Source organism: Aotus nancymaae, unplaced genomic scaffold, assembly GCF_030222135.1.
Source record: "Aotus nancymaae isolate 86718 unplaced genomic scaffold, 86718_ANA_hifiasm-v0.15.2.pri h1tg000051l, whole genome shotgun sequence".
Classification (NCBI taxonomy): Eukaryota; Metazoa; Chordata; class Mammalia; order Primates; family Aotidae; genus Aotus; species Aotus nancymaae.
The window spans coordinates 14,588,276-14,613,654 of NW_026988465.1; the positions used below are offsets into that span (position 1 = coordinate 14,588,276).

General features: G+C 39.7%; 1 protein-coding gene across 14 annotated transcripts in view; it reads right to left on the reverse strand.

Annotated features, from left to right (window-relative positions):
- KIF13A (kinesin family member 13A) overlaps positions 1-25,379 on the reverse strand; it is a 222,749-nt gene that overhangs the window by 90,733 nt on the left and 106,637 nt on the right. For 13 of the 14 annotated variants that reach the window (XM_064363016.1, XM_064363010.1, XM_064363005.1 and 10 more), the window contains exons 5-9: positions 9,148-9,240; positions 7,128-7,308; positions 3,053-3,140; positions 1,431-1,565; positions 474-586 (exon numbers count right to left, since the gene is read on the reverse strand). In XM_064363016.1, coding sequence (XP_064219086.1) covers positions 474-586; positions 1,431-1,565; positions 3,053-3,140; positions 7,128-7,308; positions 9,148-9,240 — 610 coding nt within the window. The remainder of the gene's footprint in view (positions 1-473; positions 587-1,430; positions 1,566-3,052; positions 3,141-7,127; positions 7,309-9,147; positions 9,241-25,379) is intronic. The other variant, XM_064363004.1, reaches the window with a different exon arrangement.

Consider the following 25,379-nt stretch of genomic DNA (forward strand, 5'->3'; position numbering starts at 1 on the left):
TTTTTTTTGAGATAAAGTCTCACTCTGTTGCCCAGGCTGGAGTGCAGTGGTGCAACCTTGGCTCACTGCAACCTCTGCCTCCCAGGTTCAAGTGATTCTCCTGCATTAGTCTCCCTAGTAGCTGGGATTACAGGTGTGTGTGACCAGGCCTAACTAATTTTTTTTTTTAATTTTTGTATGTTTAGTAGATATGGGGTTTTGCCATGTTGGCCAGACTGGTCTCAAACTCCTGACCTCAGGTGATCCGCCTGCCTTGGCTTCCCAAAGTGCTGGGATTACAGATATGAGCCACCATGCCTGGCTAAAAACCTCATACATCTTAATAGACACAGGTTGTTTTTTTCTTCAACCCCGTTTACTAAAGCTGTACGGACTTTGAACAACCTGTGCATTGGAACCATCTGGCCCTCATAATGCAACAAATCCCCCCCAGAAGGAAATCACCCAGGCTGTTCCGGCACCAGCCACCTTACTTGTTAATGTTGCTGCCTTCTTTCAGTCGCTCTCCTGCAGCTCCTGTTTTAGATACTCTCTCGCTACCCGCCAGGTCTACCAAGCTGACCTTACTGACTTTCTCCCCGGAGTTCTAGTTATAGAAAACAAGACAGAGAAAAAAACTTATCAATGCAAAAAACCAAATGGATATCTACATATATATTAGCACTATAATTGAGCAATCCACCCCACTCTCACATGGCAAATTTCTTAAGTTTTTAAATGGTCAGAAGAGTTATTTGAACTAGCAATTAATTTCATAGTTAAAATTTAAATTGGCGTGGAAATGTAGCATTTTTGTTTTGCACCTGGGTAGCAAGTACACCCAGCATTCTGGAATACAGTCAGAAAGCTAGAGATTTGACATGCCTATGAGGAAATATTAGGACATGAGGATTTCTGCACATTCAGGTCAAATCCTTCTTCTTCTGAAAAAAGGTTTTAGGCTAAAGGTTGTGGTGTCCTCTTAAATATCCCTCAATGACTATGAAGCTGAGTTATTTGTTTCCATGGGAATTTCAGCATGAAAGGATATATATTAAAAGCTGCATGGTGATATCATCACACTTGTTAGGGACTTTGCACAAAAAATACCATTATTTTTCTTTTTTGCTTTTGTAGAGTCTGGGTGTCGCTATATTATACAGGATGGTCGTGAACTTCTGGCCTCAAGGAATCCTCCTGCCTCAGCCTCCCAAAGTGCCAGAATTACAGGTATGAGCCACCGCACCAGGCCAAAATCCAATTTTTTAAAAAGTCAAATACAAAGGAAGTCCTACAAAATTAAACGATTTAAGCAAAGTAGCTCATCTAGTAAGCAGAAGAGCCAACATACAGTTCTCAGCCATAGAACCCAACCATGAAAGACTTTACCTATGTAGACACTTTCAGTTCTTCCACCCGCCCCCCTGCCCAAGTTCTGCCCAATCCCTCACCCCAGACTGCAGGTCATAAAGTGTCTGCGTGATGATGATGTTGAACACAGCATGGGAGCGGCTGCTTTCTTCGTTCATGTTGGTAGCTGCTACCGTTCGAGACTTATTTCCCTCAGACATCAATGACTCAATATCCTAGGGGGAAAGCATAAGGAAAAGACCATAAGCCAAAACACAAGAATGCGGTCCTGCACACCAGGTGTATGTATTAATTATGATTCCTCTGATGCCTTTGTCACCTCCCTTCCATAAAAACCTCCCTGCCACTCCTCCATTGAGCATGGTTTGAGTGTCCACCTCACTCAGGGCTTTTTAATGTATGAAATGTTTCCCTCATCCTTTTTTCCATTTCCCAATTATCTTCTTTCTCAGCTGAGTCCCTATCCTTTTCGGGTTCCTGGGGTAGCTAATATTTATCGAGCGCTCCGATAATCAGTAACAGCAGTGACTTTATTTAACTCTAACTCTCTTGTGCTTACCAAACCGCTGATGCCTGCCTGTCTGCCTGCCTCCTTCAACACTGTGGCTCCCCGATGGCAGTGTTTCTTCTTATTCAACTTTGTACACTTGCTCCTAGAACACCTGGAGCCTACAGGGTCTTATGAAATATTTGCTGAATGAACTTTATTTTCTTGATTTTACACACAAGGATGCTGAAATTCGTGGAGGTCAAGCCACTTTCCCCACATCCAGTAAGAGGTAGAACTGGGACGCAAATCAAGAGCACCCTGGTTCCTACTAGTAAGTGACAGGATAACATCGACACTGACCACACTGAGCTAAGAACCAGAGACCTCAGTGAAGGGGCTGAGTTAGCACCTTTAGACCAAAAAGGTATCCATCATTTCAGAATCTAAATGTTTTTAAAATGATCACTGTGCTCTATGTCTGATTAGAGCAATTCTATACGTATCTTGATTTGAATGGCTGGAGAGTCACTGCACAGATTAGTTCTAGCACACTAAGTCTGGAGTGATAATGGGTCAGCCACATCCCACAGACAGCACAAAGTAAGTGCAGGGATTTGCTTGTTCCTCCATGCATCCACTCATTCATTCACATTCTTTAGCAACAAAGATAGTAGTTTGGGTTATGAGATTTCCAAAGCAATGACTGTAGAAATGGAAGCAGAATCTTGAGTCAGATCTTAACAAGGCACACACGTCAAAGAGTAAATATAAAGGAAAATAGGCTGGTCAATGGCAAGAGGAGTGAGTCAGAAAAACAGAAGAGCCAGAAGGGACAGCAACCAAGGCAGGTGACCCTGCCAAAAAGAAAGCGGTGCACTAACTGCCAAAGACTGTTTAGACTAGCACATGTCTAGAAGGACGTCACTGGCATCAGTGGAGAACAGTTGTAACAGAGTAGTATTAGTGAAAATTCGCAGTAACCTCAAAACATTGGGCCTTTCGGCCATACTGTAAAACCTTCACAACAAAGCAGCTCGAAGAGTGTGATTAAATGCCCTTTTCCTCTCTGTTTGCAGTGTGCTAATACTGGGTTTCTGAGGCCCTGAGTAGTATCATTGTGCTACAAAGCATCCACATAAAATATATCCAATGTCACTTACACACTTTGATTTATAGTCAGCTTTTAATCACATTTTTAAAAAAATGACTTACCTCAAAACTAGTGACAGCTAGTTGAGATAAACCATCTACATATGGTCCCAAAACTTTATGTTCTCGAACTTTAAGAGACTGTCTACTGCTGTGGGAGGTAGGAAAAAGGAATAAATTGAATCAGACCAAAGTTGGAAGCTTTTCTTTCTTTTTAAGTACATAGTAACCAAGATAACAGTTTCAAAAGAATTTTTAAATGACTCCTCCCCTCAACCAATCTAAAAGCTACTTTATTTGGATTAGCAAAACAATGTTACACATGAGAAATGTGTTTTACACTCTGATTTCTATGCAAAGTAAGTTACTGTTTGAAACATTCTACCTTTAGTCACAAACCTTACTGGGTTAGGCTGTCAGTTATACTTTGGCAAAGGTTGGGGGAAAAAAGTGAAGCAAAGAATAAGCCAGATCAAATTTAACCTTTAGTCTATTTCATAAATAAGCATATTCTTGGTGGATAATGTCTTAAATTGTATTTACTTTTTGAGACAGGGTCTCATTTTGCTGCCTAGGCTAGAGTGCAGTAGCATGACCCTGGCTTATTATAGCCTCAACCTCTTGCTCAGGTAATTCTCCCACCTCAGCTGCCCATGTAGCTGGGACTACAGGCCCATGCCACTATGCCTGGCTAATCTGTATGTTTTTTGTAGAGATGTGGCTTCACTATTCTGCCCAAGCTGGTCCTGAACTTCTCGGCTCAAGCAATCCTCCGGCCTCAGCCTCCCAAAATGCTGGGATTGCAGATGTGAGCCACCATGGCCCGGTCAAAATTTCTGAATTAGTAGTAAACAATGTTAAAATGTTTAAACTTTACTTCAAGTCTGCATTGGTTTATGCTACTTCTATGCTTACACTTTTTTATACAGAAAGTGAGATGACAGTACAGAGCTTGTTTATAATTACTGATGTTTGTCCTATTTAGAAATGGTTCTACTAATAAAAATTTTAAAGCTTTTTTGAATTTTTAAATGACAAACCTGGTTGGAACCCATTTGAATGGTTTATCAAAAGACAATGGAGATTAAAAGCAAAGCTCTGTCTATACCGACCATATTATATATGCCATCTTTTTCATGGCAACAGATATTAATCACCTTTCAAATTAAGAGTCAATGTGTAGCATCACTAATATATGAGGAAAAGGAGCTAAGAATCATCACTGAATGCATCCTGGCACTGTTCCCTGAAGCACTTTTCAGTTAAGCCATTTAATCTCATAACATCCCTACAAAGTAGGCTTTGCCACTTTTATTTTATTTATTTATTTATTTATTTATTTATTTATTTTTGAGACAGAGTCTTGCTCTGCCACCAGGCAGGAGTGCAGTGACACGATCTCGGCTCACTGCAACCTCTGCCACCTGGGTTCAAAGGATTCTTTTCCCTCAGCCTCCCGAGTAGCTGGGATTACAGGCACGTGCCACCACGCCTGGCTAATTTTTGTATTTTTAGTAGAGATGAGGTTTCACCATGTTGGCCAGGATGATCTTGATCTCCTGACCTTGTGCTCTGCCCGCCTTGGCCTCCCAAAGTGCTGGGATTACAGGTATAAACCACCGTGCCCAGACTACCACCTTTATTTCAAAGATGAAGAATTCAGTGTGACAATGAGCTACTTAAATGCACATGATCCAGTACACAGCTTACTCTGCTTGCCAGAGATTCTATAATGCTATTCAGTAGCAAGAAAAAGTAAATCAGTATAAGAACAAGTGCCTGTGATGGTGTCCAATATCTGAAATTCTTGTACACTGTTGGTGGGAGTGGAAACTGGTACAACCACTTTGCACTGCTGAATAAAGTTGGGAGATTCAGAATTTTGTGACTTACAATTCCACCCCTAAATGTGTTACCTAGAAACTCCTGCTCCTATACCAGGAGACCTGCAAAACAATGCTTTCAGAGCAGCACTGTACTGATAAAAGCAGGAACCACACAAAAAACAGGGGAAGTGATGAATTATTGATATAATCAGGCAATGAAATGCTAGATGACAGCAAAAATGCATTAGCACTTCAAGTATAAGAATAAATGAATCATGGTGGGGGGAAGAAATCACCAAAGCACACATATATTATGTCACGCAAAGTTAAAAATTGTGCAAAATTATTTGTAAATGCTAAAGAAGAGTAAGATAATGCTAAACACAAAATTCACAATAGTAGTTACCTTGGGGAGGGGTAGAAAATGGGTCCAAGAGGAACATATAGTGAGCTTCACAATTATGGGTCCATTTATTTTAATTATTTAATTAATTAATTGGCAGAGTACTTTTGGCTAAGCCAAATGTAGGTAGGCAGTTGTTTTCATTACTCTTTATGCCTTACAGGTGTTATAAATGTTCTTTTGTATGCATTAAATAGTTAATGGCATCTTAAAAGTAAATATAAACATTTTCTTTGATTGGGTCACTTTCTTGTCACCCACAATTTTGGACAAAATGCACCAAAGTAGTAACAGTAATCATTATTATTATTATTTAGATGGAGTCTCACTCCAGCCCAGGCTGAAATGCAGTGGTGTGATCTTGGCTCACTGCCAAGTCTCCTGGGTTCAAGCAATTCTCCTGCCTTAGCCACCTGAGTAGCTGGGAATTACAGGTGCCTGCCACCACGCCTGGCTAACTTTTGTATTTTCAGTAGAGATGCTGTTTCACTATGTTGGCCAGGCTGGTTTCAAACTCCCGACCTCAAGTAATCCACCCACCTCAGCCTCACAAATGCTGGGATCATAGGCATGAGCCGCCACTCCTGGCCTTAGTGGTTATTTTTGAATGGTGAAATTATAGGTCGTATTTACTTATTTTTATACTTTACCTATTTACCAAATTTTCCATAATAGATATTATTTGTAAATCAGTACAATTTTTTTTTTTTTTTTTTTTTTTTGAGATGGAGTCTCCCTCTGTTGCCCAGACTGGAGTGCGGTGGCACAATCTCAACTCACTGCAACCCCTGCCCCCTGCCTCCTGGGTTCAAGTGATTCTCCTGCCTCAGCCTCCCAAGTAGCTAGGATTACAGGTGCCCATAACTACACCTGGCTAATTTTTGCATTTTTAGTAGAGACGGGGTTTTGCCATGTTGGTCAGGCTGGTTTGGAACTCCTGACCTCAGGTGATCTGCCCACCTCGGCCTCCCAAAATGCTGGGATTAGAGGCATGAGCCACTGTACCTGGCCCCAAATTTTTTAATTGAAAAAAAGTAAATGGTCCCCCTTCCTCTATGAATCAAATAAATCTATTTTTATCACCTAGTTAAATAGATCCCTGGGTTTCACTCTGGGTCTACTGAATCCAGTCTCTATGGGTGGGAATCAGGCAAGGGGATCCTTAAAACATTCATTCCCCACGTGATTCCAATGCACAGCCAGGGAAAGGCATTGCTTGCCTAGGCTGGGATGTTTCAATCCTTCAACCCTTTTACCTTTAACACAGAGGTGCTGCTTTCCAATGTAAATGGAAGAACTAATGTATTATTCCTAACTCAATTTTTATGACTAGTTCATGGCGGCAAAAAAAAAAAAATAGGGGCCAGGCGCGGTGGCTTACGCCTGTAATCCCAGCACTTTGGGAGGCCGAGGCGGGTAGATCACAAGGTCGAGAGATCGAGACCATCCTGATTAACACGGTGAAACCCCATCTCTCCTAAAAATACAAAAAATTAGCTGGGCACGATGGTTCATGCCTGTAATCCCAGCCACTCAGGAGGCTGAGGCAGAATTGCCTGAACCCAGGAGGCGGAGGTTGTGGTGAGCCGAGGTTGCGTCATTGCACTCCAGCCTGGGTAACAAGAGCGAAACTCCATCTCGGAAAAAAAAAAAAAAGAATAGTAAAAACATCTTTTCAAAGGGCATACACACATAGGCAACTTTATACATTAATGTAGGATAAACACTGGGTATACTAACAGACTTTGAGAAGCTGAGGATTTCTCTGTAAATGAATAAAAACCAGCATAGTCACCAAGAGCTTAAATACGTATATTCACTTCCAATTTTAACTTTAGAATCATTTAAAAGCACTCCCCCCACCCCCGCCCCCGCACCCAAATGCACTTAATCTTGACCATTAACTTACCCTTTGGGGTCTAAAAGATCCCGAACTTTCTCATTATAAATTTCCATATAGGACACTTCAACTTTAAAGGTCTGTGACTCATTTTGCTCCAAAGAGATCCTCTTAAATAAAGCACAGCAGAGCCTTGGAATAAGGCCCAGCTGCTCAGCATGGCCCATCATGGAAAAGGATTTTCCTGAACCTGGAGAAGAGCAAGCAGAAAGAAGGATGGGTAGAGGAGGAAGCAAAATGCAATGCTTCAACCATACAAGGTTTCCCCATATGCTGGCCAAGGTCACAGAGCAGAAAAGTGGCCAGCTTAGCCTCAAACCCAGGCTCTTGGATGCCCAGGCTACTGTTCTTTCTATTACACTCAGGGCTTCCAGTGTGACTCGGCAAGATCCGGAGGGCACCTCGCTTACAGATGATATGTATAAATGCAACCACTAAAAACACATACATAAGTATGTATAGTAAAATTCCAACTATACATTATTAAGCAAGACATCATATATTACGTTATATATATTCTCTCGTCTGCATCTCCTAGTTATCCTGTGATGTGATATTAGGCAGCACTGTTATGATTGATTTATTTATTCCTACCTTATTGTTGAAAGATCTGGCTCAGAGTGTTCATGGCTGAGCCATTAGTATGTTTTTGTTTTGCTTGCTTCAACCAACTGCTTCATAAGCTTAGGTTTAATAATCTGTCATTACTTCTGTATCCTAGTGAAAGTCCTCAGTATAGGATGAAACTAAGAGTTTTTCTATCATTTTTACTATGCCATTTATACTGAGAAACTGGTAATTATTATTATTATTAATTATTATTATTTTGAGACAGAGTCTCACTCTATTGCCCAGGCTGGAGTGTAATGGTACGATCTCAGCTCACTGCAACCTCCGCCACCTGGGTTCAAGTGATTCTCCTGCCTCAGCCTCCTGAGTAGCTGGGATTATAGGTGTGGGCCACCATGCCTGGCTAATTTTTGTATTTTTAGTAGAGACAGGGTTTCTCCATGTTGGCCAAGATGGTCCTGAACTCCTGACCTTTCAATTCACCCACCAAGTGCTGGGATTACAGGCATGAACCACTGTGCCTGGCCTGCTTGATTTTTTTTTTTTTTTTTTAAGAAACTGATAATTATTTTTCTAGTTCAAATATAGGCTAAACTATAATTGAGGAAAATGACACTTAATAACTTGAAACTAGCTTTGCTTATTAACACTGAAATTGCTCAATTACCAAAACTATTGTACCTTCAAAAACAGGATTACTTTTGATCACTTAACTCAGTTAAATGTACAAAGTCAAATGCATTTTTCTGTTGCTTTTCACAGTTATTTCTATTTTTGTTTTTCATATTCTTTATTTTTTGAGACAGAATCTCATTTCATCACCCAGGCTGGAGTGCAGTGGCACGATCTTGGCTCACTGCAACCTCTACCTCCTAAGTTCAAGCAATACTCATGCCTCAGCCTACAGAGTAGCTGGAATTACAGGTGTGCACCATCACATCCAGCCAATTTTTGTATTTTTAACAGAGACAGGGGTTTTACTATGTTGGCCAGGCTGGTCTCGAACTCCTAACCTCAAGTGATCTGCCCATTTCAGCCTCCCAAAGTGTTGGGATCACAGGCATGAGCCACTGCACCTGGCCCTTTTCTGTTTTTAAATAGCAAGAAATCCATATTTAATATCATTATTTGTTAAAAAAAAAAAAATTTTTTTTTTTTTTTTTTGAGACAGGGTCTCCCTCTGTTGCTTAGGCTGGAATGGGGTGGTATGATCATGGCTCACTATAGTCTCAAACTCCTGGGCTCAAACCATCCTCCCACTGCAGCCTCCTGAGAACCTGGGACTACAGATGTACCGCGATGGACTAATATTTTTATTTTTTGTAAAGATGGGTCTTACTATGTTGCCCAGGCTTGTCTCAAACTCCTGAGCTCAAGAGATCCTCCCACCCCAGCCTCACAAAGTCCTGGGATGACAGGCATGATCCACCACATCTGGCTTATAAAAGCGACTTCTTACCTGTCTGTCCATATGCAAAAATACACGCATTATACCCCTGAAAGGCTTTTTCAAGAATTCCTTCCCCAAGGCACTTGAAAACCACTTCTTGACCTAAAAAACAAGATAAAAATTAAAAACTAATAAAAAATAATTTTTTTTGAAATATTTGTATTAGTAACAACATTATGTCAACTCAAAAAATGTTAAAAGTGTTCTGAGTGCCTACTAAGTACAGGACTGTGTATTAAGAGCTTGATATATGCAATTTCATCTATACTTCTAACTACAGCTCAGAACCTGGATACACTGTTTCCCTTTAAGACATTTCTCTAGATATTAAAGTTTTCTTTCCACTGTGAGTGGGCCATATGGAACCATCATTCAAATTTGTTTTTTTCTTATGACTAAATATCTACAAAGTCATTAAACATGAATTGCCTTATCTCCCCAGCTAGATTCTGAACTGCCACTGAACAGGACCACGTTATACACACCTTATCCCCCTCAGCACCTAGCCTGGTGTTTCGTACATGCCAAGTACTGAAAAACTGTTAACTGCTGAGGATGGATCGATGACTTCAGCTGCTGTTTGTAGATTGACAGGCACCTGTCACCTGTGTCCCCACAGAAGGAGAGGGGACAAGTTCTCTTACATGAATATCTGTGTATCACACTGCAGCTCTTGGGGCAATTGTGTCATGTACTATACTATGGCAGAGCAGGGCTGAAGAGTAAATGTGTGACAATCTTTTTTAAACACATAAAAGGGCAGCATTTGCTTTGAATTTGGTGAAATCTAATATTCATTCTGCATCACTAAGACAATTAGACTTATATTCTCCTTCCTGTCCACTTACAGTCCTTAGAACATTCACTATTACAGCATTTGCAGAAACTACTAGTTTAAGTACCTGCTTCCTCCACTGGAATGAGAGCCCTTGATTCCCCAAACTATAACCTGCTTATCTTCATAATCCTAGAGTCTAGTACAAAATGCTTAATAAATGTTGAAAGAATGAGTCAGTTTAACATTTGTATCTTACATGATAGTTCCTTTTACATTTTAAAATAATAGAACACAACATAAGCTTTTGGCTTTATGTTTTTTTCTTTCTTTTTTTTTTTTTTTTGAGACAGTCTTGCTCTGTTACCAGTGCAGTGGTGCGATCTTGGCTCTGAACCTCCTGGGTTCAAGTGATTCTTGTGCCTCAGCCTCCTGAGTAGCTGGGATTACAGGCACACACCATCACAGCCAGCTAATTTTTGTATTTTTAGTAGAGACGAGGTTTCACCATGTTGGCCAGGATGGTCTCGATCCCCTGACCTTGTGATCCACCCACCTTGGCCTCCCAAAGTGCTGGGATTACAGGCATGAGCCACTGCGCCCAGCCTGGTTTTATGTTTTTCTTTTATGGAAAGTTGGATCTGATTTTAGAAGTCTTTTATTATACTATGACATATGACGATTGCAGGATGAGACTAGTGTTTCAATACAAAATGAGATAGTATTTGTGATACGGTTTAGTTCTGAGTACCCACCCAAATTTCATCTCGAATTGTAATCCCCACGTGTTGAGGGAGGGGCCTGGTGGGAGGTGACCGGATCATGGGAGTGGTTTCCCCTATGTTGTTCTCATGATAGTGAGTTCTCACAAGATCTGATGGTTTAAAAGTGTGTGGCTTCCTTCGCATGCTCTCTCTCTCTCTTTTTCTCTCTCTCTGTCTCTCTCACCACCATGTAAGATGTGCCTTGCTTCCCCTTTGCTTTTCACCATGATTCTAAGTTTTCTGAGAACTCCCCAGTCATGTGGAACTGTGAGTCAATTAAACCTCCTTTCTTTACAAATCACCCAGCCTCGGGTAGTTCTTTATAGCAGTGTGAAAACAGACTAATACAATTTGCAACCATTATGCTGCCAAAAAATAATATTTGACAACATCAAATATTGCTGCATTGAGGAAATAGGTATTTTCATAAGCTGTGTATGGTGGGAGAATAAATGAATAGAGACATTCTAGAGGACAGCATCTATAAAAAAGAATATGCCTACACTGTCTGACCCACTGTGAGGCATTTATTCTAGGAACACATTCCCACAGAGGGCCCTGTGAAGGCTGTTCATGGCAGTATTATTCATAATACTGCAAATGGGAATCGAGTTAAATGTCCGTAAGTATGAAAGTGGGTAAGTGTGACTGTTTTATATGATGGAATATACTACATAACATTTTTAAAAAACAATAAACCCCTGAAACCCACATCTATGTATAAATGCTAGAATTAAAAAATATTGTTGAGTGACAAAAAGGCCATGTTCAGAACTGCACATAAAATGTAAAAACTTATGTCAAATTGTGTGTGTGTGTGCGTGTATGTGTGAGAAAGCGAGCGAGCTATAAATGCTAAGTGTAAAAAAATGGGTAGAAAAAATGTACCAAATTTATGTAACTTTATTTCTCTATTGCTAAATTCTACCATCTAACATAGATGTTTGGTAATTTCCACCAAACAAGTTGGTGGAATATGTGCATTTTTAAAAATGGGTGTAATCAAAAGAAGCTTTTCTAAACACCCAGGTCTTTTGTGATGAGTACCTTAAGATCTGTGTGCAAACACACATATATTCTGAGAAGAATAAGGTATAATCAAAATTATTATCCACTTCACAAATTGCTTTTATGTTATAGTCAAGTATGATAGTCTTGTGCTCACAAAGAAAATACCTGACCACTCTAGTGCATGATCTTTCATACACATTAATATTTGTTTCTCATGTTTTCTCAAAGGACCTTCCTTATTCCACATATGTTCCCAAGCACCATGCTAAAAGGCAGGCCTTAAATCTGGAGCCAAGCCCTATATCAGAGAAGACCCAGAATTAAACTCAGCCTGTGCCCAGGCTTATTAGAATTGCTCGTGGTCCTCAGCCAGAACAAAATGCCATTTGAAGGCATTCTAAAAGCAATGCATTCTTGGCACAAGCAGCTGAACGGAGCAATCCTGTTTGATCTTCCACACTGGTTAACCAGCCCCCAGGAAGGGAGTGGGGTGAGGGTGGGGACAAGAGACTTCAAGAGTTGGCTAGGTCAAGCATCCTGACCATAATTCATGATTTCAATTCATATTTAGTAACTTGGAAAAAAAGCAACAGCTTGAGTTGATGAAAGGATTCAATTGCAGAGAAGCACTGTGGTCAAAGAGATTTTATCATGGCTTCTTAGAGCCTAAAGTTAATATCTATTATACCTATTCCTACATCTGGTAGTAAAATGTGGTACTTCTCATTTCTGCTCCTGATGCTAAGGAGGCTGGAATTAGGAGGAATTATTTTTCCTAGGTTCTTTCAAGAGTGAATCACAATGCATCTTTTTCCTTGGTAGGAATGGCTTTTTAAACTAAAGATTATTAGTTGGAAAAACAAGGATGACTGCTATATAGCTATATGAAATAGGTTTATGACGTTAATGAAACAACAACCAGGACATGTATACTAAAATTGCATAAAAAATAAGTGTCAAAGAATTCCCCAGCATATAATACAAAAGTAGGCCGGGCATGGTGGCTCATGCATGTAATCTCAGCAATCTGGGAGGCTAAGGTGGGAGGGTCACTTGAGGCCAGGAGTTCAAGACCAGCCTGACCAACAAAGTGAGAGCCTGTCTCTACAAAAAATGTAAAAAAAATACAAGAGTAAATTTCAGTTTAGTGTATGACCAAATTATTGAAAATACTAAATAGGACATGACTTAACCTACTAAACTTGTATTCTTTATGCTACTAAGGAAAAGCAAAGAAAATTAATTTTTATCAACTATTTTTGTCCTGTTGGCAATGTACTTTACATATTTTATATCACTGAATCCTCACAATACCCAGGTAGGGTAGTTATGAATTATGACTGATAAGGTGACTGGGGTGTGAAATGATTAAGTCATTTGCCCAAGATCTGGTCATCAGGGCAATGGCAGGGTTTGGGTCAGCTTATAGTGACTACTTACTATCAAGGCTGATGTCCATCCATCATCAGTAACTCATGCTACATGATACTGGGAATCAGTTGCTCTCACCTCTGGTCTCCAGGATAATTTTTACAGACTCTCAGAACTCGTCAGACTGCACAATTTGTTTTTTTTTTTTAGATGGAGTTTCACTCTGCCACCCAGGCTGGAGTGCAGTGGCACAATCTTAGCTCACTGCAACCTCTGCCATCCAGTTCAAGAGATTCTCCTGCCTCAGCCTCCTAAGTACCTGGGATTATAGGTGCCTGCCACCATGCCTGGCTGATTTTTGTATTTTTAATAGAGATGGGGTTTCTATTGATATTTTATTTTTAATAGAGATGGGGTTTCTATTCAAGACCATGTTGGCCAGGCTGGTCTTGAACTCCTGACCTGAGGTGATCTGCCCACCTTGGCCTCCCAAAGTTCTGGGATTACAGGCGTGAGGCACCATGCCCGGCCAGCACAATTTTTTTTTTCATGTTCACCTTTACTGCCAGATTGTGAAAACAGTGGTTGCTGCATCTTAGGAGAGTGCCTGGCATGCAGTAGGCATTTGTATTTACTGAATTATTCCTGTGTTGATATTGCTGTTCTCAGAAAAATGTATTTTTAATTGGGAGCCTCTTCTCTCATCAGTGACATGTAAGTTATCAGAATACTATTCTTTTGTACTCCACCCTGGGTGACAGAGTGAGACTCTGTCTCAAAAAAAAAAAAATTGTTCTTTGAACTTAAAAAGAAACATTTAATTGTATTAGTTACACTTTGGTCAAAGTATGACTGTTTATGAAATTCGAATGAATCCTTTAAGACTATAGTATGCCTTTGTTAAATAAGCCAATGGGGTATGAATAGATGTGTCAACATACTATGTAGGTACTAATTCAGTAATTTTGATATCACATTTGATATCACATTTGATCACATTTTTACTAATACCCACAGTATCCTCCTGGATATTACAACAAAATATATGTGACCACCAACAAAAAAACTAGTCTCTCTAATTTCCACGAAATACTGTACATGTGATTTCAAATATATTCAACTTCTTTTAGTTACAGTTATGTTTGGCCGATAGAATATAATTCAAATTTATCATATTTAGTAAAGCTTTGTTCATAAATAGGAAAGAAAAAATCTGAGAAAAACAGAACATTAAAAAATAGAAAACAATTATACTATGTTTCTGAAAAAATTGTTTATTTTCCATGTATGTTTACAAATTTACACAAGATTGGAGTCTAGAGAGACTGTAATACATTTTATTACTAAGGCTTTGTGTCTCAAAGGCAATGTATTCTCTTTTAAGACAAGAAATAATGAACATTTTCCCATCTCTACAAATATACATCAACATTAGCATTTTTAATAGGAGCTCAGCTTTCCATTGTATAAATAATGGATGCAATCAGTTCCCTACTATGGATATTTAGATTACTTCCTTTCATTTTTCTGCAATATTTATTCTTACATGCTTACCTCTGTGCAGTTTCCTACTGACTTTGCTAGGCAAAACTTCAAAAAACCCAATCTTCAAGTTCTCTAACAATGCATGCATCTCTACTTTCAACATGCTCCACAACACTCCCTATGATCATTCTTAGTTTTGACTAAGTGAGTTGGAAAAAAAAGCCTCTTGTTTAAAAAGCCTCTTGTTGGATAATTTTTCTTCCATTGTTCATTTGTATTAACACTTTAGTAAGTTGACTATTTAAGTCCTTGGGCTAGCCATTGCTTTTCTTCTCATTAATTTTAAAATCCTCATTATACCTTAAGGACATTAACCATTGGTCTACCATATATGTTACAAATATTTTTTCCCAGTCTGTCATTTGCCTTTTGGTCTTATATTATTCTTGGTCATACAAAAGCTTCTGGTCTTTCATATTCAAATCTTTTCTCTTTTCTTTCATGATTTTGCCTGTGATATGTGTTAGGCCTCCTAAACCCTTTTTCACCCCCAACTTTTATACGACTCACCCATATTTTCTTCTAGTTTTGTTTTGTTATTATTTATTTTATTTATTTTGGAGACAGGATCTCGCTTTGTGTTCAGGCTAAAGTATGGTGTGGGGAATCACAGCTCACAGCAGCCTCAAATGACTGGGCTCAGGTAATCCTCCTGTACCAGCCTCCTGAGTAACTGGGGTTATAGATGCTCACCATCACTGCTTTTGACACAATTTGACTTTCAAATCTGAGTTTTACTCCTTACCAGCTATGTGACACTGGGAAGGTTCCCAGTTTATAGGTAAAATAAGACTAATAGTTGGTACCTACGTGGCTACTGGACTGGTTTAATAAACCAGTGTAGGTAAAGCACTTATCATAGTACATGGCCAATATAAGTCTAGATATATTTTAGTTATTATCTATTATCATCTCTTAAGTCTTTAATCAATTATAATTAATTTTACTGCAAACAAAATGTCATTATCTAGTTATTTTTCCTTCAGAATGCTCCTTCATTTCTGCAACAATTTCGTGGCATAGTTCAATTTCAAAGATAAAAGAAAAAAGGCACTGGGCATGGTGGCTCACGCCTGTAATCCCAGCACTTTGGGAGGCCAAGGTGGGTGGATCACCTGAGGTCAGGAGTTCGAGACTAGCCTGGCCAACATGGTGAAACCCCATCTCTACTAAAAACACAAAAATTAGCTGGGCATGGTGGTGAACGCCAAACCTAGCTACTCTAGAGGCTGAGGCAGGAGAATTGCCTGAACCTGGGAGGTAGAGGGTGTGGTGAGCTGGGATCGTACCATTGTACTCCAGCCTGGGTGACAAGAGCAAAATTCAAAACTCCAAAAAAAAAAAAAAAAAGAAAGAAAAAAGAAAAAAGGCCAGATGTGTGGTGGCTCATGCCTATAATCCCAACACTTTGGGAGGCTGAAGTGGGAAGATCTCTTGAGGACAGGAGCTCAAGACAAGCCTGGACAAAATAGTGAGACTCTCATCTATACAAAAAAAAAAAAAAATTAGCCAGGCATGGTGGTGGAGGATTGCTTGAGCCTAGGAGGTTGAGACTAGACTGAGCTATGATCATGCCACTGCACTCCAGACTGAACGACTGAGCAAGACCCTATCTCTTAAAACAAAACATTAAAAAGAAAACATACTTGTTCTTAGAAAGATTTCTGAAAGGAACCATTGATTGTTATTTTTCTAGCTCCCACAGAGGTCCCATTTTAAAAATATTACTGACGAAATATAATGGTGGTAACTCTTACATGTAAGGTGGTGGGGGACAGAAAGGGTGAGTATGTGTTCATGTGTACATGGACATGATGAGAAGAAGAAACAGTATTATTATTTGGGCCAGGGTATGCTAACCAATATTGTCTAGTATAGGAAAAATAATTGCTTTTTTTTTTTTTTTTGGTAACACTGAGTTAGAAGGGTACAGGAAAAAAAAAAGAAACCCCAATATAGTAAATGGTATCAGCAAATGTGTAAGTGGGACAGGTTCTAGAGTTCCCATTATTCTGCCCTTCTGGTGCCTTTTCAGCTGTTTGAACCCCTGGCTGGAGTTATACTTAACCAATTCTTTGGTTTGGTGACCTTCAGGGCACCACTGATACAGTAAAAACAACTACAAAAAAGCCCCCCAAAGCCTAAAAGGCACTATGACTCTTGACACAGTCTCTGTCCTCTCCAGCAATCAGCTCTCCATGAAACACAGAAGACAGCTACACTTCACTCTGTAATAGAAAACATGAAATATCAAGAGCCCTCATACGGTCTCTTAAAGAGACCTGGTTTATCTAAAAGACTGAAGGTTTTTTGTTTGACTTTTAGTTTTTGTTTTGTTCACTTCTATTTTTTAAACACAACCGTCCCTTTTCTCAGCAAAGGAAAAAATGACTTGCCAACTGCTTCGTGAATCTCAGTTCATGAAAAAAGGAGCTGTTTATGCTGAGTGGTGGGAATCAGGGAATTCAAACAGTGCATGGGTGGATCCCATAAAAGATGCAATATCTCCACCCTAAACGTTTCCCGACTACAGTTTACACTCAAATAGAATGAAGTGCTATTTGTCTAGGGGAAAGCACACCAGCCCATAAAGGAAAGTTCTTAAGTCCCATGGGAAGCAGGAGGATCTATGAGTATTTACTTCTATTCCAGACAAACCAAGCAAAGCCCCAACATTGTCAAATCTATGAGGCCTGTGACTTTTCAGCAGGACTGATGCCAAAAAGGCGGTGGCCACTCTGCAGATGTTAGCTCCACATGCCTGGTGTGGCAAATCCACAGGCAAGCCTGACCTCACTTGTTAATAACCATGACCACAATGCCAATTTCCTCTGGGGTTTATGATTAGACCTTCTATAATCATGTGAACAAGTCTTAAAACACAGGCATGCCCAAAGTAACCCATAACAATGTCAAAACAGCAAAGAGAGCTCCTGTATGGAATTTCTGCAAGCATAGTCACAGACCTGAGTCACCCAACCCTGAGTCACACACATGAATCTATTTCTTTTTTGAAAGAGATAGGGTCTTGCTCTGTCACCAGGCTAGAGTGCAGTGGTGTGATCATAGCTCACTACAGGCTCTAACTCTTCAAGATTCAAGGAATCCTCCTGTTTCAGTCTCCTGAGTAGCTAGGAATACAGGTGTAGGCCACTGCATTTGGCTACTTTTTAATTTTTATTTTTTAGTAGAGATGAGATCTTGCTATGTTGTCCGGGATGGTCTTGAACTCCTAGCCTCAAGTCATCCTCTTACCTTGCCCTGGCAAAGTGCTAGAATTACAGTCATTGTACCCAGCCTGATATGGATCCTTGAAAAGCTAACACCCCTTGACTCTCCACACCTGTGCATAATCTGTCTCTACTTGGAACAGCAGCAACAGGCTCAAAGCTACCTGTGTATCGGAAGATGGATGACCAAGGTAAATCTCTTCCTACAGCAAGACCCTGATAGCAATGCATAAAAGAAACCAGGGATGGAAGGAAAAAGCAGCTGTCATTCATATGCCCAACATCTGACGACTGAAGTGGCACAGGATAAAAGAATCACAGTGGGCCTTGTCCTAGAGAGTGAGAGAATGAAATGGGAGGATATAGGCCCTGTCTTGTTTAAAATCTGCATTAAACAAGGCAGACACCTATGGCCCACGGCTGAATAAAACACTAAGCATGGTGAAGCACAGATCAGACCTGGCATATAAACAAAGTATTTCTTGTTTTTCTAAAGTAACTAAAATAGAAGAGCATCAAAGATTTGAACACAATCAATAATTTCATCAGTTTAAATTGAGTTCCCGGTTTTCCTTCTTTTCCCTATCTTCTCTTTGGAATCAGAGTAGAGAGAGAAAAAATAAAGGCTGGGCTCACTATTTATGACTTGGAATTCCTGGGCCTACTCATTTGTGAGGGTGTTTTTCCACTTCTAAACAGGCACAGTGATTCTGATGAGTCTGGACTTGGCAAGTGGCCCAGCTCCAAATCAGAGCACCTGGACAGTGCAAGACCAGACAGGTTCTTCTCACATACCTGAAGGGGTGAAGAATGCCTAGCTTGGATGAAGTTTAAATACATCCCTTTCTCAAAAATCTTTGATGTATGGAAGTACAGCTTTCAAAAATTCTCATACATAGTGATTTCAAACCTGGTTTAAGTTAAATGACCAAAAACTACAGAGTTCGGATAAAGAAACTGAAGCTGTAAGGCTTGACTTGGTATTACTAGATTTAAGTTTTAATCAACTACACAAAATTTGCCATTGAGAAGCCTGGTAAGAGGATCCCAAGAAACCAGATCGTGAGGGTAAAGGTAGATCATGGACACATTTTCCACTGTAGCATCCAAGAGCTATCAGTGTTACAGTCCTTGGAAGTCTGGCTCGCAGCATGACATGGGTGACTCACCCAGACGGATGTTTCCACCACAGCAACGGCACTGGGGCTGGCCATGAGCATGGTCTTTTGTTGTTGCTGGATAAAGTGGCTGATTCACCAAGGAGAGGGGTCATGCTACCGCTGCCCTCAGCACTGGTCCCGAGGATGAAAAAAGAATTTCAAGCAACTCACCTGTGAAGAATGCCTCACAGAGTATACGTGTTGGAGTCATGCAGGAGGGTGTTTCCCACAAAACAACTGCTGACAAAGTAAACCTTCATTTCTATCTGCTTCGATGGTGTTTTATATCCTCTCTCTCTGATAAAGAAGCAGACCCAACTCAACATCTCTTCTGGATTGTGGGGTGCACAATATTTATAGCACTTGAGGGGAGGTTAAAGCAAAGCCCAAACCAAATATAAGGATCCTAGAGAACTTATGCCAGGAGTGAGGGTGCCCAGAGTAGTATTCCTGGCTAGGTTCCAAGCCAGAGCACTTCAATATGACTTCCTTAACACAGCCTCTCTCAGGATGAGAGTGGAGAGGAGCACTACAGGCTGAGTAGAATCCATAAAATTTTCACAGCATATGTATTATTGACTAACATCCACATTTACCAATGCTTTCAGTGCTCATGGGAGCAGGGCCTCTCTGAATCTCAGTTTTCTTATCTGTAAAATGGGGACAGTAATAGTTTCTACCTGATTGGGTGCTTTGACAATTTTATCACCTAGTGCATGTAAAGAGATTGGCACAGTGCTTGAAACTTAATGCTCAGAGTTGTACTGTCTATTGCTATTGTTATCCACCCCTCTGAACACAATTAACTTAAAGGATGTTTCTGGGTGCCAACAAATACCCTAAGAAATAAATGTGGACAAAGAAAGGGAAGTACTGAAGAAAGTGGGATCTGATGGGAAAGAAAATAGGGGAATAAAGGGAAAGAAAAGCATATATATTTTTACACATATATACACACTTAAAAAAATTTAACAAGATTAGCAAAGCTCATTTACCTTTTAACATCCTTTACAAGAAAAATTTTTCTTAACTGATGTTCTTGTCCAATTCTCTGGATTAAACAACATTCTCTCTATCATCTGAAATGCCCCCTGCATGCTAAATCACCCCAGCTGGGAGGCTTCTCTCTGGACTCCCACCAGCTGACTTATGCTTATACAAAGCGTCAGTTGTATTTGCTTCTAAACTGTTCTATGTCAGTTGTACTTCTCGGTAATTACATAATTTAACTAGCAAATGCAAAAAAGAGGGTTGCTGATTCTAAGAAAACTCTAAGTAGAATGCTTGGCAACAACTTAATAACGGTGAGTCATTAAAAGAAATGACAAATCAAGTACGAGTGAGATAATTTATGAAAGACCATAAATGAAAATGAAAAATCTAGGAGGATTTCGCACTTAGATTTTTTCATAAATGTCTTTTAAAATGGCATGCATCATTTATAATGAATCCTTACTTTAACAAACTGTTGAAATAACCAACTACTAGTGCTGCTCACTAATATAGGGAAAACTGTTATGGTTTAAAAACCCAATAGCTAACAATTATTGAGTGTTTCCTCTGTGCAAGGCACTTGCTGAGTGCTTCATATACATAATCTCATTTCAACCTCACAAGATTTACCATAAGGAGGTGCTGTTATTGCGTACAGCCACACAGTTGGGAAGTGGCAGAGGCAAAATTTGAGCCCAAGAAGTGTGACTCCAGAGCCTGTGCTTTTAACCACGAGAAAAAAACTTCATTTAAATAGACCACCTGAATAGTACAATAATGAACCAATATAATATGCCAGAACAAATTAATATTGTAGAACTTTGCTAAGAAATTGGTTCTATTTTGGCTACTGTTGGCTTTTAAAATGTAAGTTTTGCTACACAAATGTTCTTCTCATTGTGATTCTGCTTTGGTTACGCAATATTAAGCAGAAATCATTTCTACCTCTGAGCACATAAAATCCCCCATCATGGTAACAGAATCAAATATGGCTGCTCTTCCCACAGCATTAGTCCACAGATTGTCCCCTCAGAGTATAAAGCAATGCTAGCAGAATAAGAGGCAGACGCACAACTTTTCTCCTGAGTTGCAGGGCATTAACAATGCTCAAAAACACACGGCTTCAGCACATTTGAGCAACATGCCATATGGCAAGAACTGTTATATAATTTCTGAGTCAACAGTTTAGAATCTCTCAGGCCAGGGAATGTTCACATCCACACTGACCCCAGATATGCCACTACCAGACTGTTTTTTATTTTTGGTACAAAGATTTCTATAAAACTGGGGAGAAAATAAAAACCAAAGTTACAGAAAGTCACTGTTATCTACCAACGTGGCACATTTTAGAAATAATAAAAAATGTATTGATTCATTGTCAAGAATGCTTTAATTGCAATCAGCAGTGATTTAAGCATTTACAAAGACTGCTCTCAAGTTTATCAGTATTAACTCTAATATACGAAGTTTACAAACTTAAATGTGGATCTGCGTATATCCACATGTATATATGAAGTTCAGGAGAACATATGGGTTTATGTAGAAATGCCATGCTCCAGGTATCTAATTCTGCAGGTTATTCCTGTTTTTTCTCATTAGCGCTTACATAGGGTTTTTGCTTCAAACTCAGAATTATCTGCCAGATAAACATTATTACAACTACCTAACCAAAAGCTAATAAGAGGAAGAGATAATATATTCCAAATGTATAATAATTCGTGGCCAGGTGCAGTGGCTCATGCCTGTAATCCCAGCACTCTGGGAAGCTGATCACTTGGCAGGCACATCACTTGAGGTCAGGAGTTCAAGACCAGCCTGGCCAACATGGTAAAACCCTGCCTTGACTGAAAATATAAAAATTAGCCAGGTATGGTGGCACATGCCTGTAATCTCAGCTACTCAGGAGGCTGAGGCAGGAGAATTGCTTGAACCCAGGAGGTAGAGGTTGCAGTGAGCCAAGATTGCGCCACTGCACTCCAGCCTGGGTGACAGAGCAAGACTCCCTCTCAATAAATGAATAAATAAATAAATAAATAACATGTAAAATACCTCAAAACATGATTCAATGCAATGAGAATGGCTTAACAAATAAGCCTTTAATTTGCCTCTGAAAAGTCCAGTGGAACAGCTGTGTGGCCAACAGAAAATGGCTGATTCATGTTTTATCAGAGAGCTGGAAGGGATCTGAGATCATTCCAGGCCATTATCTCCTCCTTTCACAGATGAAGAACAGAGACCCACAGAAATTAGCTTGCCCGAGGTCTAGCAGTTTGTGGCAAAACCATTTGTCATAAATCTCAGTACACTGCATTTTCTTTCCAAAGTACTGATGCTACCACCCTGACTCCTGTCACAGTGAGACAAAAATAAAGATGATGATAAATATCAAGGGAGTGCTTCCTACTCCCTAAGCAGCCAGATACTTACTGTATTAAGCACTTTACATGAACATATCCTTTAGTCCCCAAGTCAACCCTATGAGATCAGAACTATTACAATCCTTATTTACCAATTTACCACATGTGGAAACAGAAGGATTGTGAGATTCAGTATCTCAAGTGGCCTTACACAGATAGAAGGTGTTAGAGGCAGGATTTGAACCCAGTCTGACTTAGGAGTCCATATTCTTCAAATGCTCCAACCAATCCACTGCAATGCCATTATACCTACTAGAGAATTACGTGTTTCTAAATCAGAAAGTGGAAGCGTGGAGGCTCTTCCTACAGCTTTTAATAAAGAGCAAGACATGATTGAGAATTTAACATTTTGACACACCGCACAAAACTTAGAGTTCCTATTTCTCTTTGCTTTCTCAATCCATGCACTTATCTTTCTCTTTCTCTCCCCCTGCTATCCCCCAGTTTTGAGAGCTGCTTTGAGAGTCCTGATTCAGTATCAATGATGCCATTATTCATCGAGCCTGACAAATAGGTCGTCTTCAGGAAATATGTGCTTCCCCTTCTCCACTTCCCCTATTTCCCACCAGACAATGATTGCTTCTATCTTAATGCTTTTATTCACAATTAAGAAGGAATTGTCCTTTTTTAATGAAGAGGAAATAAATTAGCATGGAAACCATCAACTAATCTAGGCGTAAGGCATTTACTAAGCAGATTATTTACAACGGACGTAAACTTGAGAGAAAAGTAAGAAAGAATTTACCTTTTGCTAAGGAGGAGGGTCATAGTATTTGTATGATAATGGGAATACTTGCAGAATAAGAAAATATCCTCCCAAATTTTGTAAGTAGACAGTGCTTCAGGGTTAAGTGGGATATGGTACTCAATGTGATCATGCAACCTAAAATTTAGTAAATGTTAGGCTATCAGTATGTTTAAAAATCACTTTTATCTTTAAAAATATATCTGAACTATTTGTAACGAAGAGCTACAGAAATCTTGAGTCTCACAACTAACTTTTATCATCTGTTCATAATGAAGTCATTTCTGGTTTGAAAAAAAAAAGGTGGTTGTATATCCAGGCACATGAGTGGTAGAGTGGCAGCAGAAGGCTAGAGTGTTCTGTGTGGGCAACAATGGAGGATGTGATTCCAGAAGATATGTAAAAGAAAGAGAAAAACAATCTTCCTTAAGCATTATTTTAACCACATCACTCCAATAGCCCATATTTTTCACCGTTTATCAGTATAAAGTTCTTAGAATTTCCTATTATCCGGCCTCACCCAACATGTGCAGATAGGTCTTCCGTCACATCCCCCACAAGATGCACCTTCTCATTTTTCTTTCTTTCTTTCTTTTTTAATCTTAACTTTGCAGCTTGGTTTTTTTTAGTTGTTTTTTTCCAAGATACACCTTCTGCTCAGACCAGTGTTACCCCATGGCTCTGCATCTTCCTTTATGGAAACGTCAAATGAAAACATCATTTATAGGAACCTTCCATTAATCAGCACATAAGGTGACCTATTTAACCATTACAGCAACCACACAGCATAGGTGTTACCATTTCTACTTTTTTCCATAGAAAACAAATTGTAGCTCAGAGAAATTAAACAAGTTGTCTGAGAGAACCAAAGCAGAATTCCTGAGATTCAAACCTAGGTCTCACATCAAAGTCCATGTGTTCTCCTTGATACCGGTTGCCTCCTCTTGCCTGGATGCCTTCTAGGCTTCCCTTTATTTATTTTTTTTTAGACAGCGTTTTGCTCTTGTCACCCAGGCTGGAGTGCAATGGCGCGATTTCAGCTCACTGTAACCTCTGCCTCCTGGGTTCAAGCGATCCTCCTGCCTCAGCCACCTGAGTAGCTGGGACCACAGGTGTGCGCCAGCATGCCCAGCTAATTTTTTTGTATATTTAGTAGAGATGGGCTTTCACCATGTTGGCCAGGATGGTCTCAATCTCTTGACCTTGTGATCTGCCCACCTTGGCCTCCCAAAGTGCTGGGATTACAGGCTGGCATGAGCCACCACGCCTGGCCTATCTGCTTCCCTTTGACTAAACTCTATGCTTAAATTTTTTTTTAATTGACAGGTAATAATTATATGTATTTACGGTATACAACATGATGTTCTGATAGATGTATCCCTTGTGGAATGGTTGAATCAGGCTATTTAATGTATGTGTTGTCTCAAACACTTATCTCCTCTATGTTCCGTCTCCTCTATGGTGCCTTCCCAGACAACTGGTGCCTTTCCAGATTTTCTCTCTTTAAAATCTGGTGCCTTTTCTCTCTCTTGAAAATCTGGTACCTTTCCAGATTTTCTCTCTCTTTGGATTTTATATAACACTTAGAAATCTATAAAATTTAGAGTTTAAACATTATCTCAAAATGTTATTTGATATGCATTTCTTTTGCTTTCTAACTTATTTTTGGATTTCTCAAGGGCTTCCTGGGCTGCACACAGTAGGGGTTTCATGAATACTTAAAAAATTATTGTGAGACCTTCTGGCTTCCTGAGTAATATGAGAGGAACCAACAATAGACACTGGGCTGAGGCACTGAATGACTGGTGAGAGGAGTCCCAGAACAGACGGTGGAGAAAGTAGACGGAGGTTATATTATAAAGGACCTCAAATGTAGCCCAAGGAGTATAGATTTTTTTCTAGCACGTGATGAGGAGTCCTGGAAAGTATCTGAGAAGTACATAAGAAGAGCTCCAGTCCAGGACCATATATTTGGCTGCATCTTGAATAACATAAATTGAACACAGTTAATAACTGGGCTTTGTATAACCATAGCACGTATCCCCATCTGTCTCTGCATCTGTAAAAAATGTTTTACTTTTGTTGATGATTTAAATCTAAAAGTACACACCTGGCACAAAAATACACAGAATGCTAACAGTCAAGACTGTTCCAGACTTTGCAAAACTTATTACATACAATCCCAAAGGGTTGATAAAAAGACAAATCAGTTACAACCAACATTATGAAC